We start from the raw sequence: 13,783 nt of genomic DNA on the forward strand, positions 1-13,783 counted from the left end.
AACTTGGAATATCCTTGAGCCCCACACAATGTTCAGATGACTAACCTGACCAACACCTTGAGTATAACCTTATAAGAAATCAAAACCAGAACCCACCAGCTAAAGCCACTCCCAAATTCCTACCCATAAAAACTCTGAGGACATAAATGTTTACTGTTGTCTTAAGACACCACTTTTGGAGTAATTTGTTACACAGAAATAGATAAATGATACATCATGCCTGTTTTATCAGTAGCAAAATGAAAGGGATTTTACCTCTAAGGCCTCCTCTAGTTTTAAAAGTCTATAATACCACAATTTATACATGAAGAAAAATAAAGTCTATTTGATGAATAGCTTCTTCCTTTAGCCTTAAGAAAACCAAGTTCAAAGAGGATATTTTGGAGTATCTTTCTTTTGTGAAAATAGACTCTGAATCTCCCCCAACTCCCCCAAAAAACCTGAAGTCAGATTTGGGCTAGGAAAGCCAAAGAGGCAGTCAAATTTACTTTAAAAATGCACTGTCAGAAAATGAGCAGTAAACTGCTCAATTCCTGAGTAGGAAACTAATCTTAAAAGACAAAAATGATATATAAACCAAGTAATGGAAAGCTGGATCTAGGTCCTTATATATCTAAAATATGTAAGTTCAAGGAGAGCTGAGAGTCTAGTCTAAGATATATATACACATACACACACACACTCCTTCTAAAGTTATCATATGATACATAAAATCTGAGAAGTCCAACTATTTGAATTCTCAATATAGCACTTCTCTATATGCCCTACCCACAAAGCAAGGGAGAAAAGTGTTTGTTTTTAAATAACATCCCTTTCGATTAAACCCAATTTCTTCTCTGTTCTAAACCCCACTACAAATATAGCAAAAAGAAAAATTAAAGAAAAAAGAGACAAACTCTGTTAAGGGAAGAGATCACAGAAGAAAAGAGGGCAGGTTAGAAAAGGGTGGTACAATAAATAACTGAGAGTGGAAGAAATAAAAATTGGAAGGGGATACAGAAGGATATATCAGCAAAAAGAAAGATCTCCACAGAACACTGGAAAGACTCAGGACTCAAGATTATCAGATACTTCTGAAGGCAGAGATGAAACATGGGACCAAAAAAAGAGAGGACTAAATGAAAGAAAGATACAGTTAAAACCTGCAGGTTCCCATCCCAACTAGGATACTGTTCCTACTTGACCCAGGGAAACAAGTTTTTCCTGTACATAAAATGAACAAGATAAACTCAGGAACACCAGATACTGAAGAAGCCAGGGATAATACAAGAAATTAAAAGCAAAAGAATTAAATGAAATGACTGAGTGGTAAAGCTTCCCAAGTACCCTTCCTTGCCCAACAACCAGACTAATATATCTCAAAACCAAAGATTTAAAGATATCTTTCTTAGAAAATGTGAACAATCTAAGAGAAATGTTCATTTATCCCCAAAGTCTGCTCACCATTTTACCATCATAAAGAAGAGGCCAACATCTGAAATGCCCCATTCACAAAAAACTTTCAAACCATCTTTCAGTGCCCTCTCTTAACCATAAAAGGATAGTTAAGACTTTCCAGAAAAAGCTGCAGCACCAAAGGCTGATCAAAACAGTGAAAAGAAATTCAGAGGAAGTAGATAAAATGCAGGAAGAAATTAAAAAAAAAGGCTTTAATTAATTGATATCCTCAGAGACATAAAAGATAATGGACTGTTGAAATAAAAATACAAGTAAATGCATTAAAATTACAAAACAGAACCCTCTCATGTACACAAATACAAATATATAGTTTTTATGTATACATTTATAATTTAAAAAGAAATTAAAATTATAGCAATTTGTAAAATTCAATACAAGGTTCAGAAGGTAAAACTGAAGAAATCTCTCTGAAAGTAGACAAAGAAAGATAACAGGAAGGAAAAGAAAAGTGAACCACCAATCAAGGAGGTACAATATCTGACTAATAATTATTTCCAAGAAGACATAGTAGAAAATATGGATATGAGAAAATTATGAAAATGTTTTTAAATTTCGGAACTGAAAAGCCCATCAAAACACATATCATGAAATTTCTGAAACTGAGGTACAAAGCTGCTAAAAGCTTTCAGAGAGGGTAAAGAATGAAAATGAAAAGCTCAGGAATAAAAATACCCAGTACTTCTCCAAAGCAGTTTTGGAAACTAGAATACAATGCAGCAATACTTTCAAAGTTCTGACAGAAAGTAATTTCCACCCAAAATTCTGTATCCAACATGTTATCAATAAAAGTAAGAGGAGAACAGACATTTTTAGGCTTAGCAAAGTCTAAAAAGCATTTGCTTCCCATTTACTTTTCTCAGAAAAACTGTCTTCCTAACAAAACAAAAAAGTAAAGCAACAAAGATGACAACATAGAGTCCAGGAAACTGGAGATGCAATACAAGAGAAAAGCAAAGAAAATTTAAATTATGATCTGAAGAGAAGACAGCTGTTTAGTAACTGCAGTTAGAAATGAATAGATTGAATAGGAAGGACCAAAAAAGACTGGGTAGGCTGGGAGAGGGAGGCCAGAATAATAGATCATTTAATGATGCATAAAAATGTTAAAAATTAGTACTAAGAAGGGTTGCAGGTTCACATCCCAGTCAGGGCACCTACAAGAATCAACCAATGAAGGAAACTGAATTTGAACAACAATTAAAATAAAATAAAATAATAATAAAATAAAATCAACCAATGAAGATATGAAGATATAAGTGGAACAACAAATCATCTATGTCTGTCTCTTTCTCTCAAATCAATTAAAAAACAAAAAATACAAAACACAAAACCCTAGCTGAGTAGCTCAGTTGGTTAGGGCACTGTCCCAATAGGCTGCAGTTGTGGAATTCATCCCTGGTCAGGGTACATACTTGATTCAACCAATGAACACATAAATAACTGGAACAACAAATTGATGTTTTTCTCCCCCGCCTTTTCCTCTCTCTCTAAAATCAATTTTTAAAAATTTGTTTAACATAGGAAATGATAATCTGTTAAACCAACATACATAACTTAACTTCCCTAATCTTACAGACAAAACAAAGGAGTGACAGTTACATGACTGTTATACAACAATTAAAAATGGTAACATATAACATTTGATGACATGGAGAGATTGAGCACAGTACACTGTACATGAAAAATCAATTACCCAACAGACATGTAGTAAAATCTTAAACTGTACTGTTCACAATCTCACACGTAGGTTAAACCAAAACAGCAGTTTTTACTCTGGATGGTGGCATGATTTTCTTAAATTCTGATTCTCTATTTTCTCAAAGGTTTTTACAAGTGTATCATTTAAACAGAAGAAAAAAAACAAAATATTAAAATGTTTGTAATGCTTATAAATTATTAAATTCTTATCAATATACTGTTTGTTTTTAAGTGAACATTCTCCTTTACCTATAGTCAATAGATTAGAAAAAATGATTCTTGACCACTGATAATCTTATGAAAGATATTACCATTTCTTTCCCAGGAAATCTATAAAGAACATTTTGTATGAAATGCCATGGGTTGATTAAAGCACTAAAGTAAATTTGTGGACTTCAGTGGTCATGAGCCCCCAAGTTAAAAATCTTTTTTTGTAAAATAACAGTGCTTTATTAGCAGCCATTTATCCACAATCTTAATCTAGGCAATATTTTCTGATGCCCAAGAAAGAAACTGGGAGATATGGGTGGGAATAAGGACAGAAAAATAGGCAAAAACTTTTACTACAAAGCAGTGGGATCCAACTGGATATGTTATTGTCATTTGTATCTTATATCAATCGGCCTGACAGGGTGTAATGGTCTACTTTTTGGTACTTTTTACTACCAATTAAAAACTGCTCATAACATCAGCATGTGAGTAGAATTATAAATGTTACAGTATTTCTAGTTCAGCTTTTTCACACTTTAGTTTATGTACCCTTCAACATAATTTCATTTTCTAAAATACATTTTAACAACTTTAATTAAAACAGGTATTTTTTGGCCCTGGCTGGTGAGGCTCAGTGGATTAAGCACCAGACTGTGAAGCAAAGGGTTGCCAGTTCAATTCCCAGTCAGGGCACACGCCTTGGTTGTGGGCCAGGTCTCCAGTTGCGGGCACACAAGAGGCAACCACACATTGATGTTTCTCTCTCTCTCTCTTTCTCCCTCCCTCCCTTACCCTCTGCCTAAAAATCAATCAATCAATCTTTTTAAAAATATAGGTATTTTTGGTTTTTATTTCTAGAGGGAGGGGAAGAGAGAGAGAGAAACATCAATGTGCGGTTGCCTCTCACGCACCCCAAACTGGAGACCTGGCCAGCAAACCAGCCATGTGCCTTGACTGGGAATTGAACCAGTGACTTTTAGGTTTGCAGGCCAGCACTCAATGCACTGAGCCATGCCAGTCACAGATAGGCTATTAATGTAAATTTTAAATTCATTAATAATTAGTATTATAAAATAGCCAACCATCTATTTAACCCATAATGAAATGAACAGCAACCATTGCTAAATTTAGTCAAACGAAATTCATGTTGAAACTAAGAAGAGATGTCAATAATGATTGCAGAAAAGTTTTAAATAACTAAAATCAATCTTTTTTGAAATGAATTTACCAATTTTATTGACAAAAAATATGGAAAAGGGATGTTATTGCACAGGAAATGCTTTTTGAAATTAAACTATTCTGATAAACTATTATCAGCTAGCCTGTGTATCTCAGGACATTCATTTATGTTATCACTACATTTAACATGTTCATTAATGATTGCACACAATGCTTCAAATATTCTTTAACTATAAACACTAAAGAAGCAAGAAGTTTAAACAGGACAGGCACACTAAAGAAAAGAACATTCAGCCATGACCAACTGAAGTCACATTGAGGAACAGAAATTTGCAAATACTTGAAACAAACTTTGATTATATTAATGATTGTGTTCCCTAAAGTTTTATTCTCTATATTCTCAATATATGTATTACTTTTAAATGGATATATAAATGTTTTGGAAAAAGAACAAATTAGTCAGTGGCTTCCAGAAGTATGAAAGTGCCCTCTACCACCATAGTGATTTTTTTAAAAGATTAAGTTTATTACAGATCCCTAGCTATACCATAATAATTCTTTAATCTCTCAAAATAACTGCTTTTAGAATTTTGATCATGCCTACACTTCTCAATAATGAAAAAGGGATTAAAGAAAGAAATTTTTATTCTTATGTTTTAAAAACAAAACCTTAAATGGCCCCACAAGTAAGGAAGAAGGGAGGGAGATTTAATAAATATTGATAAACTGGCATTTCATTACCAAAGGTATACAAACCAACATCCTAAAAGGAAAACTTGATGACAAACAAAGCAAACTTAAAATATAATTCACAAAGTTAGTATTCAAAATACTTAAGGATACATACCTCTGTGTCCAGGAATTGATATAAGCAAATATTCTGAGAGTATGTTCCTTTCTGAGCTGCAGTCCATCACCACCTTCTATATCTGATACTAAAATAAAGTAAAAAAAATTTTTTTAATTATGAAAAAATAACACTAAACCAGTATTAAAGTCAACCAACACTTTACCAAAACATACCTAGATTTACAAATGAAAATATTTTAGGTGATTTTTTTTTGCTTCCACCCCCAAAAATAAATCTTGATTTATATAATGAATGATTCATTTGGGCTTAAGAAGAAATTTTTTAATACACGTAATTCTGAGCAGAAAAAGGAAGACACTTTGCAGTTATTCTGGTATTGTCTCTCAGCTTCAAACCCGCCTTTCTGTTCTGCTTTGTAATCCTGGGGCTGGGACTCTACAAGCTACATTTTTCATTTCCAGCTGGTTCCTGTTAAGATCTCCTTCCAATGCAGTACAAAGCACTAGAAAAAGACTGGAAGGTAGGAGGAGACCAAAGACTTGTTAGCTTGCTGTATCTCAAAGCAACACTCAGCAGCAGCACTAATTCCAGGCTCCAGCTTCTAGGAACCTATCTCATGGTACTTGTCTTACAGGTACTACTAGGATTAGCCAGGCTACATCCCTTCCTTGAAGTCCTAGTTTCCTTCACATAGGCCCACCTATAAATGATTAGAATCTGACAACCCTCTTTCCTTTGTTCCTCAACACTTAAGGGACAATGGATGTTCCCTGCAATTATCATCATTGTCATCATCATTTTCTGGGTGTCCTCCGATGTCCTCTTTGCTCTTTCAATATCTGTGTAATTACTTCTCTTTATTAAATTCCCTCTTTAATTCCCTGACTGGACCCTGACTGATATACTGGCATTTTATATATGATATACTACTACTACTCCTACTAACTACTACTAACTACTACTGCTACTACTACAAAGAAATCTAAGGTTAAATCCAAAAGAGAGCCCTGGCTGGTGTGGCTCAATGGATTGAGCACCATCCTGTGAACCAAAGGGTCGCCAGTTCGATTCCCAGTCAGGGCACATGCCTGAGTTACAGGCCAGGTCCCCAGTAGGGGACGCTTGAGAGGCAACCACACACTGATGTTTCTCTCCCTCTCTTTCTCCCTCCCTTCCCCTCCGTCTAAAATAAATAAATAAAATCTTCTTTTTAAAGAACCTTTGTTTAAGAAAAAAAGAAATAAAGTTGGCAGTTGGCTAATGGCCCAAATAAGTCTTTTAATGTAAAATGTTTCGTTGAACAAAATCAGGAATCAGCAAAATGTTCTATAAAGGGCCATAAAGGGAATAATTTAGGCTCTGCAGGCCACAAGGTCACTTTCCCAACTAGGCAGCTCTGCCACTGTATCTTGACAGGCCGTCATTGACAATAAGTGAACGAATGAGCATGGTCATGTTACAAAAAGACCAGCTGGCCAGGTTTGGCACAGTGGTCCATAGTTTGCCAACTCCATGTTAGATGAAGTCCAACAAGATAACATAACCCATGGCATTTCAATCCTCACTGAGTCATCATACATATAGTAATTTAATACTTGCTGAGCATTATATATGCTATAGACAATGGTGAATGAAATAGCAACAGTCCCCACCTCATGAAATTTATTAGTCTTGTGAAAAGATGTAAATAAAAAATACTCATACATATTTTTATAAATGCCAAAAAGAAACGAAGTAAAATATATTTGTGTATCCAATAAGCATAACCCACCTTAGAATGGGAAGTCAGGAAGAGACTCTCTGAACAGGTAATTTTTAAGCAAAGACTGGAATGTTAAGAATTTAGACATTAAAAACAGAAAAAGAGAAAATAAAGCATTCTAGGTAAAAGAAGTTCATTTAAAGACAATCCCCAGGATGATAGGAAGAAAGATCCAAGGATTACTGATCACCGTGCACTGACCCCAAGAACACTAGTAAGTTGAGACAGCAACAAAGAGAATAAAAGGGCTCTAGGTAAGATCATTTGCTGGGGGGGGGGGGGGGGGTTCTAAAAATGTAAGTTTACATTTGATTTAAATGAAAATGTTTTATTCTTTTAAAGGGATTATGATAAATGTTGACAGAAGTTCAATACACATGCATGCAAACTTGGCAACTACTAAACATAGGAATGAGAGAGATCATGTAACTCAAAAAGTGTAACTACAGGCCCTGACTGGTATAGCTCAGTGGATTGAGCATGGGCTGTGAACTAAAGGGTCACTGGTTCAATTCCCAGTCAGGGCATATGTCTGGGTTGCAGGCCAGGTTCCCAGTAGGGGGCGCATGAGAGGCAACCACACATTGACATTTCTCTTTCTCCTCCCTTTCCCCTCTGTCTAAAAATAATAAAGTCTTTTTTAAAAATAAGTGTAACTACAGTATACTATCTGGTTAGCAGTGTAGAATATTTACATAGTCCCAATAACAAATACACAATACTAACTCAAAAACAATTGGAAAAGCATGGCGAGTAAAAAAGCTAATCCTCTTCCTTCCATAGAAGTCAGTCAATAGACCAATAGACCCTTCTACGGGAGGTAGTAAACAGCTGAAATAATAGGATTCATCATTTAGATCAGTGATTTTGACCTTTTTCATCTCATGGAACACATAAACTAATCACTAAAATTCTGCAGCACACAAAAGAATGTATTTTTTGCCTGACAAAAATATAGATATAATTTTGATTCATCCACACTAGATGGCTAAGCTGTGTTGGGTATTGTCACTTTTTCATTTGACAATCTAAGAAAAAAAGAGGTCAGTGTCCCTGACCATATAGTCATGTACTGCGTGTTTTAAAAATTCTTGCAACATATCAGTGTGCCTCTTGTGGAACAATATTTACATAGTCCCAATAACATAAATACACAATACTATAATTCAAAAACATTGAGAAAAGCATGACAAGAATTAAAAAATCCTTTTTGGAACAAAGGAAGGTAAAAGCTGAGGTGAGAGGGATCAGATACAATAGAAAGCGATTACCTCTAGACCAGAAAAAGTGAGGCTACAGCAAGAGATTATTGTTATTTAGGCCTTGCAAAACTGTTCAACTTTTTAAACAAGATACATATATTATTAAATAAAATTTAAAACAAAGAAAGGGGAAGAGCCAATTTTACAAAAATTTGTTCTAGCCCTGGCTGGCGTAGCTCAGTGGATTGAGCGAGGGCTGCAAACCAAAGTCTCGCAGGTTCAATTCCCAGTCAGGGTACATGCCTGGGTTGCAGGCCATGACCCCCAGCAAACCGCACACTGATGTTTCTTTCTCTCTCTCTCTCCCTCTCTAAAAAAATAAATAAATAAAATTTTTTAAAAAAAATTTGTTCTTATGAACACTCACAGCATGCCTATTTCAAAGCCAGCATAAAAAGAAAGTTTAAATATCAATAACCTGTATTCTTTATTTCTTAGTAATTTGCAAAAATATACTTGAGTCCAAACTAATTGCATGAAGGGGACTTTTTTCTATAAAATAAGAAAAGATTATTTTAGTAGAGTGATAGAGAAGAACCCAAACTGAAATTAAGTAAAATGAAAAGTATTATCCATTAGAATATAAATATTGTCCATTAATATATAAATAGATAGTGAGGTTAATTAAAATCTCTATCAAAATGTTTAATATTCGAATTCAAAATGATTAGCAAAAAAGCTGCAGAAGGATAGAATGTATGATATCATTTGTTAATTTTTAACACAAAAATAAAAACTGTGTTGTTATAAATTTATATACAATTATATTACAAATACATACATGGTAAAGAAACACATCACTTTAAGAGAATGGTTAATTACATCTAGGGGAAAGGATAAAGAGATAGGAGAGAAGTACTTTTTAGCTGAATCAGACAATTTTTTCCATTCCTTTTTTTTCCTTTTATTGAATTCATTGGGTTGACACTGGTTAATAAAATTATATAAATGTCAGGTGTACAACTTCATAGTACATTATCTGAATATTGTTTTATGTGCCCATTTCTTTTTTTAAAAAGCCAATATAAAATGTTAACATCTATTAAATCTAGCAGACACATGTTTATCTTCTAGGGATTTTTGCTATAGGTCTGACCTATTTCATAATTAATTTTTTCCAATTAAGCATGCCAGATTCAACATACCATTTTTATCTTCACTCCCTCTAAAATTCCACAAAAACAAGAGAAAATAAAACAAACACAGAGAGGCCAAAACAAATTGTGGTAGAAAATGATTAAAAAATGACAAAATCATAGCAAGTTAAAAACATCAAGCTGATAGTAGGGAAGAGAAGCAGGCTAATTTTGTCCCATGAAATGTCACGAAGGCTCGGGAACTGGAAACACTAAGTGCCTCTGAAAGCAAGAATATAGGTGGGACTAAAAATATTAGTCTTATAAAGAAGCTGACACCTGCTCTATTCCCTCTCCCCTCTGTGTGTGTGTCTCCCCCACCCAAAAGATGTTTCCTCTCTGGAACAGCTAAAGCAGCAAGATCTGATTTTCAGAAAACCAGGCAACTGAAAATATGTAAGTGTCTCTGCACAGGCATTTCCCACTATGTCATGTATGCATTCTCGATGAGCTTCCTGTGATGCAAAATCTTGCACTAAGGAATAATGAGGCTAACAATAAAACAAGGTTAAAAGCAGACTACTTCCAAACCTATGAAACTTTATAACCAGAGCACTGACAAAATCAGTAACTAGTCTGATTTAAAATAAAGAATCCTAGCAGTTAAATCTTTATTGGCATTTGTACCTAATCAATGTCAATCAAACTTCTGCAACATTAAACCATGAAGTCCATGCTTCATCTTGATATAAAGGTGACTGAGAGCATTCAAGTCTAATAAAAACTATTTCCCCAAAACTTGAAGACCAAACATAACCATTCTCACGAAACCTTCATTTTAATGATTTTGCATCTACTTCACCTTCTACATAGAGTTTTACAAAATAGAAAATACAAGGGTCCTTAAACATAATTAGCCACAAAAGGTATTTCTGAGGACTGGCAACTCTGTCACAGTTTCTTCGTATGTTGATAGAGGCTTCTCTTAATCACAAGAAAGCTTGTGTGATCACTAAAACATTCATTGATGGGGGTAATCCTTTAGGAAATGATAAGATGTTCTATTACACTAATATCTTCCCTCTACTTATCAATTGTGTATAAGCTTAATTTTTGTTTTTTAAAAAAGCACACTTTGTTCGAGATTGAACTACATACTTACATTAAGAACTATGGCACTCTTTCCCTGCTCAGCTCCAGAAATGCCAGAAGACTAAGTAGGAAGCTAGAAGATTCCTCTCTGGTAGTACTGACTAAACCAAGAGAGGTTAAGAAAACATTCTTTTTTTCTTTTTCCTTTTGTTATCGTTTATGCTATGACAGTTGCCCCAATTTTTTCCCCTTTGTCCCCCTCCCCTTCTTCCCAGTCAGTCCCCACAACATTGTTCATATCCAAGGGTGTTACATATACAACAGGGAACCCCCCCCCAAAAAACAGAATTTATTTATTAAAAGCTGTGTATTTATTCTTACATATTTAAACTTCAGTCACCTTCAAAGTACTCTACAACTGATGCAATAACACCTATCCAAGCATTTTTTCCCACTGCTCAAAACAGTTTTGAACTCATTGATTTTTATGCCTTTTACTGCTTCTGCCCTTTTTTGTTTTACTTCTTTGACATCAACAAAACATTTCCCTTTGAGGACTTTTCTCGTGCAGGAAGACAAAAAAGAAGTTGCTCAGAGCAAGAATGGGCGAATAGGGAGGGTGGGGTGCCAGGGTCAAGTCATTTATGATCAAAAACTGCTAAACACTCAGTGCAGTAAGGGCAGATGCACTCATAAATCACCCATCATTAAATAGGCAAATGCACTGAGTCTTAAAAATAAAAATTCACTTAAACTGAACACAGCCTCTCACAACAACACTAGCCGATACACTGAATACAGATGGGTTCCTAGAATGCTCACTGAGCGGGAAAAGCCTGTACTATAAGGCACCTGCTCTCTAGAAGATAATTTCAGGGTTTTTTGGGTACACCCCCATATGCTCTTTGCCTAATCCCTTCACCTTCTCTCAACCAGTTACAATCTCCCCCCTCTCCTCTTACAACTGTCAGTCTGTTCCTTTCTTCTGTGCCTGATTCTATTTTGCCCATTAGCTTATTTTGTTCATTAGATTCCACTTATAAGTAAGAGCATATGATATTTGTCTTTCAGACAAGATCAGGTTCATTCAGGGTGGTATGGCTGTAGACTAGTGTTTGTCTTTCACTGCCTAGCTTATTTCACTTAGCATAACAATCTCCAGCTCCATCCATGCTGTTGCAAAAGGTAAGAATTCCTTTTTTTACTGCTGTGTGGTATTCCATTGTATAAATGTACCACAGCTTTTTTATCTACTCATCTACTGATGGGCACTTAGTCTCTTTCCAAATATTGGCCACTGTAAATAATGCTATGAGCAAAGGGGAGTTATATTCTTCTGAATTGGTGTTTCGGGATTCACCAATTCGGGAATTGGTGTTTTGGGACTGGATGGATATATTCCCAAAAGTGGAATCACTGGGTCAATAGGCAGTTCCATTTTTAATTTTGTGAGGAAACACCTTACTGTTTTCCAGAGTGGTTGCACCAGTCTGCATTCTCTGGCCAGGGGAAGGCATAGGGCAAAAGTGTTTGCCAAACTAGTGGGTAAAAAAATAACAGCATCTGAGGCCCTAAAAGTCAAAGACACTTCTGCCCATCAGGAAGAAGATCCTGACAAAAAACCTAGCAACTGTGACCAAATAAGATATAGTGGAGAATAAAGCAGCTACTAAAAACAAGCTCTTGGTTTGCATGATTTCAACAAGAGACCATAAGTACACAATGCAAGTTTTCCTTCCTCAGTCTGAAAACACAGGGATCAGAGTGGCTGAAATGATCATACCTTTCTATAATACAAAATACAAATAGCATGTATTTGTGAAAAAGTGCATGTATGATCAGACACCTATCCCGACCTGAGGTCAACGTGGCAGCCTAAATGTTCTCCAACACAAGCTTTCCAAATCATTCCATTGTAACTATCTCATAACCAGAAAGCTGAGGGAAGGAGATCTTAACAGGGCTGGACAACTAGAGAGCTCTCCAGACAGCAAACATCATACTCAATGATGAAATACTGAAAGCTTCTCCTAAGATCAGGACCAAGACAAAGTAGTCATTTTCATAAGTTCTATCCAACATATTATTGGACATTCTAGCCAGAGCAACTGGAAGAAGAGGCAAGAAGAAATTGGAAAGGAAGAAGTAAATTACCTCTGTTCACAGATGACATGACCTTATATGTAGGAAACTCTAAAGAGTCCACCAAAAAAAAAAAAAGAGAGAGAAAACCCTATTAGAATACATGAATTCAGTAAAGAAGCAGTAAATCAACACACAAAAATCCACTGCAGTTCTATATACTAACAATGAACAATCTGAAAAGGAAGAACACAATTCCATTTACAAGAGCATCAAAAAGGAATAAAAGACTTGGGCACAAACTTAAGAAGTGAAAACACTTTTACATTGAAGGCCCTGACAAGGTAGTCAGTTGGTTAGAGGCAGAAGCAACCCAAATATCCACTGACAAATAAAAAGTGGTAAATACAAACAATGGAATATTACTCAAGCTTAAAAAGTAAGGAAATCTGCCCCGGCTGGTGTGGCTCAGTGGACTGAGTGCTGGCTTGCAAACCAACGGGTCACCGATTTGATTCCCAGTCAGGGCACATCCTGGGTTGTGGGCCAGGTCACCAGTTGGGGACATGCAAGAAACAATCTGAGCAATGTTTTTCTCGCACAATGATGCTTCTCTCCCTCTCTTTCTCCCTCCCTTCCCATCTCTCTAAAAATAAATAAACTAAAAAACAACAACAACAAAGATAAAATCAGGAACATCTAGGCTGAAAAATTTCTATAGGCTAAACGATCCATGGAATCAGTAGTTTCTTCAACAAATAAGCAGCAAGGGGGGAAAAAGGAGACAGCAGGATCTACAGATGAAATTAGTTTTAAGAAACAAATCAGAAAAACCACCAAGCTATCCTGACTGAACAATGACTCCTAAAAAGACATCTTTAAAAATAAAAATAAGGACTTCCGGTCAAGATGGCAACATAGGCAGACATGGCTTGCCTCTTCACACAAACACATCAAAATTACAACTGAAAGAACCACCATCACTCAGGAGCATCAGAGATAGAACAACCATCACTCAGGAGCATCAGAAATTGAACTGAATGGAAGTCTGACAACTATGGAATTAAAGAAACCACATCCATCCAGACTGGTAGGTGGGGCCCAGATGCATAACATTTGGTGGATAAAATTTGGGAGGGATATCTCAGGAGAA

The 13,783-nt window shown here is 35.6% G+C and overlaps 1 protein-coding gene across 1 annotated transcript in view; it reads right to left on the bottom strand.

Moving 5' to 3' along the window:
* The window catches only part of USP34 (ubiquitin specific peptidase 34), a 220,960-nt gene that overhangs the window by 184,576 nt on the left and 22,601 nt on the right, over nucleotides 1–13,783 (bottom strand). Inside the window, 1 exon segment of the mRNA XM_028516659.2 lies at nucleotides 5,393–5,480. Within this exon segment, the coding sequence (XP_028372460.1) occupies nucleotides 5,393–5,480 (88 nt within the window).

The sequence above is a fragment of the Phyllostomus discolor genome, chromosome 6 (genome assembly GCF_004126475.2).
Source record: "Phyllostomus discolor isolate MPI-MPIP mPhyDis1 chromosome 6, mPhyDis1.pri.v3, whole genome shotgun sequence".
NCBI lineage: Eukaryota > Metazoa > Chordata > Mammalia > Chiroptera > Phyllostomidae > Phyllostomus > Phyllostomus discolor.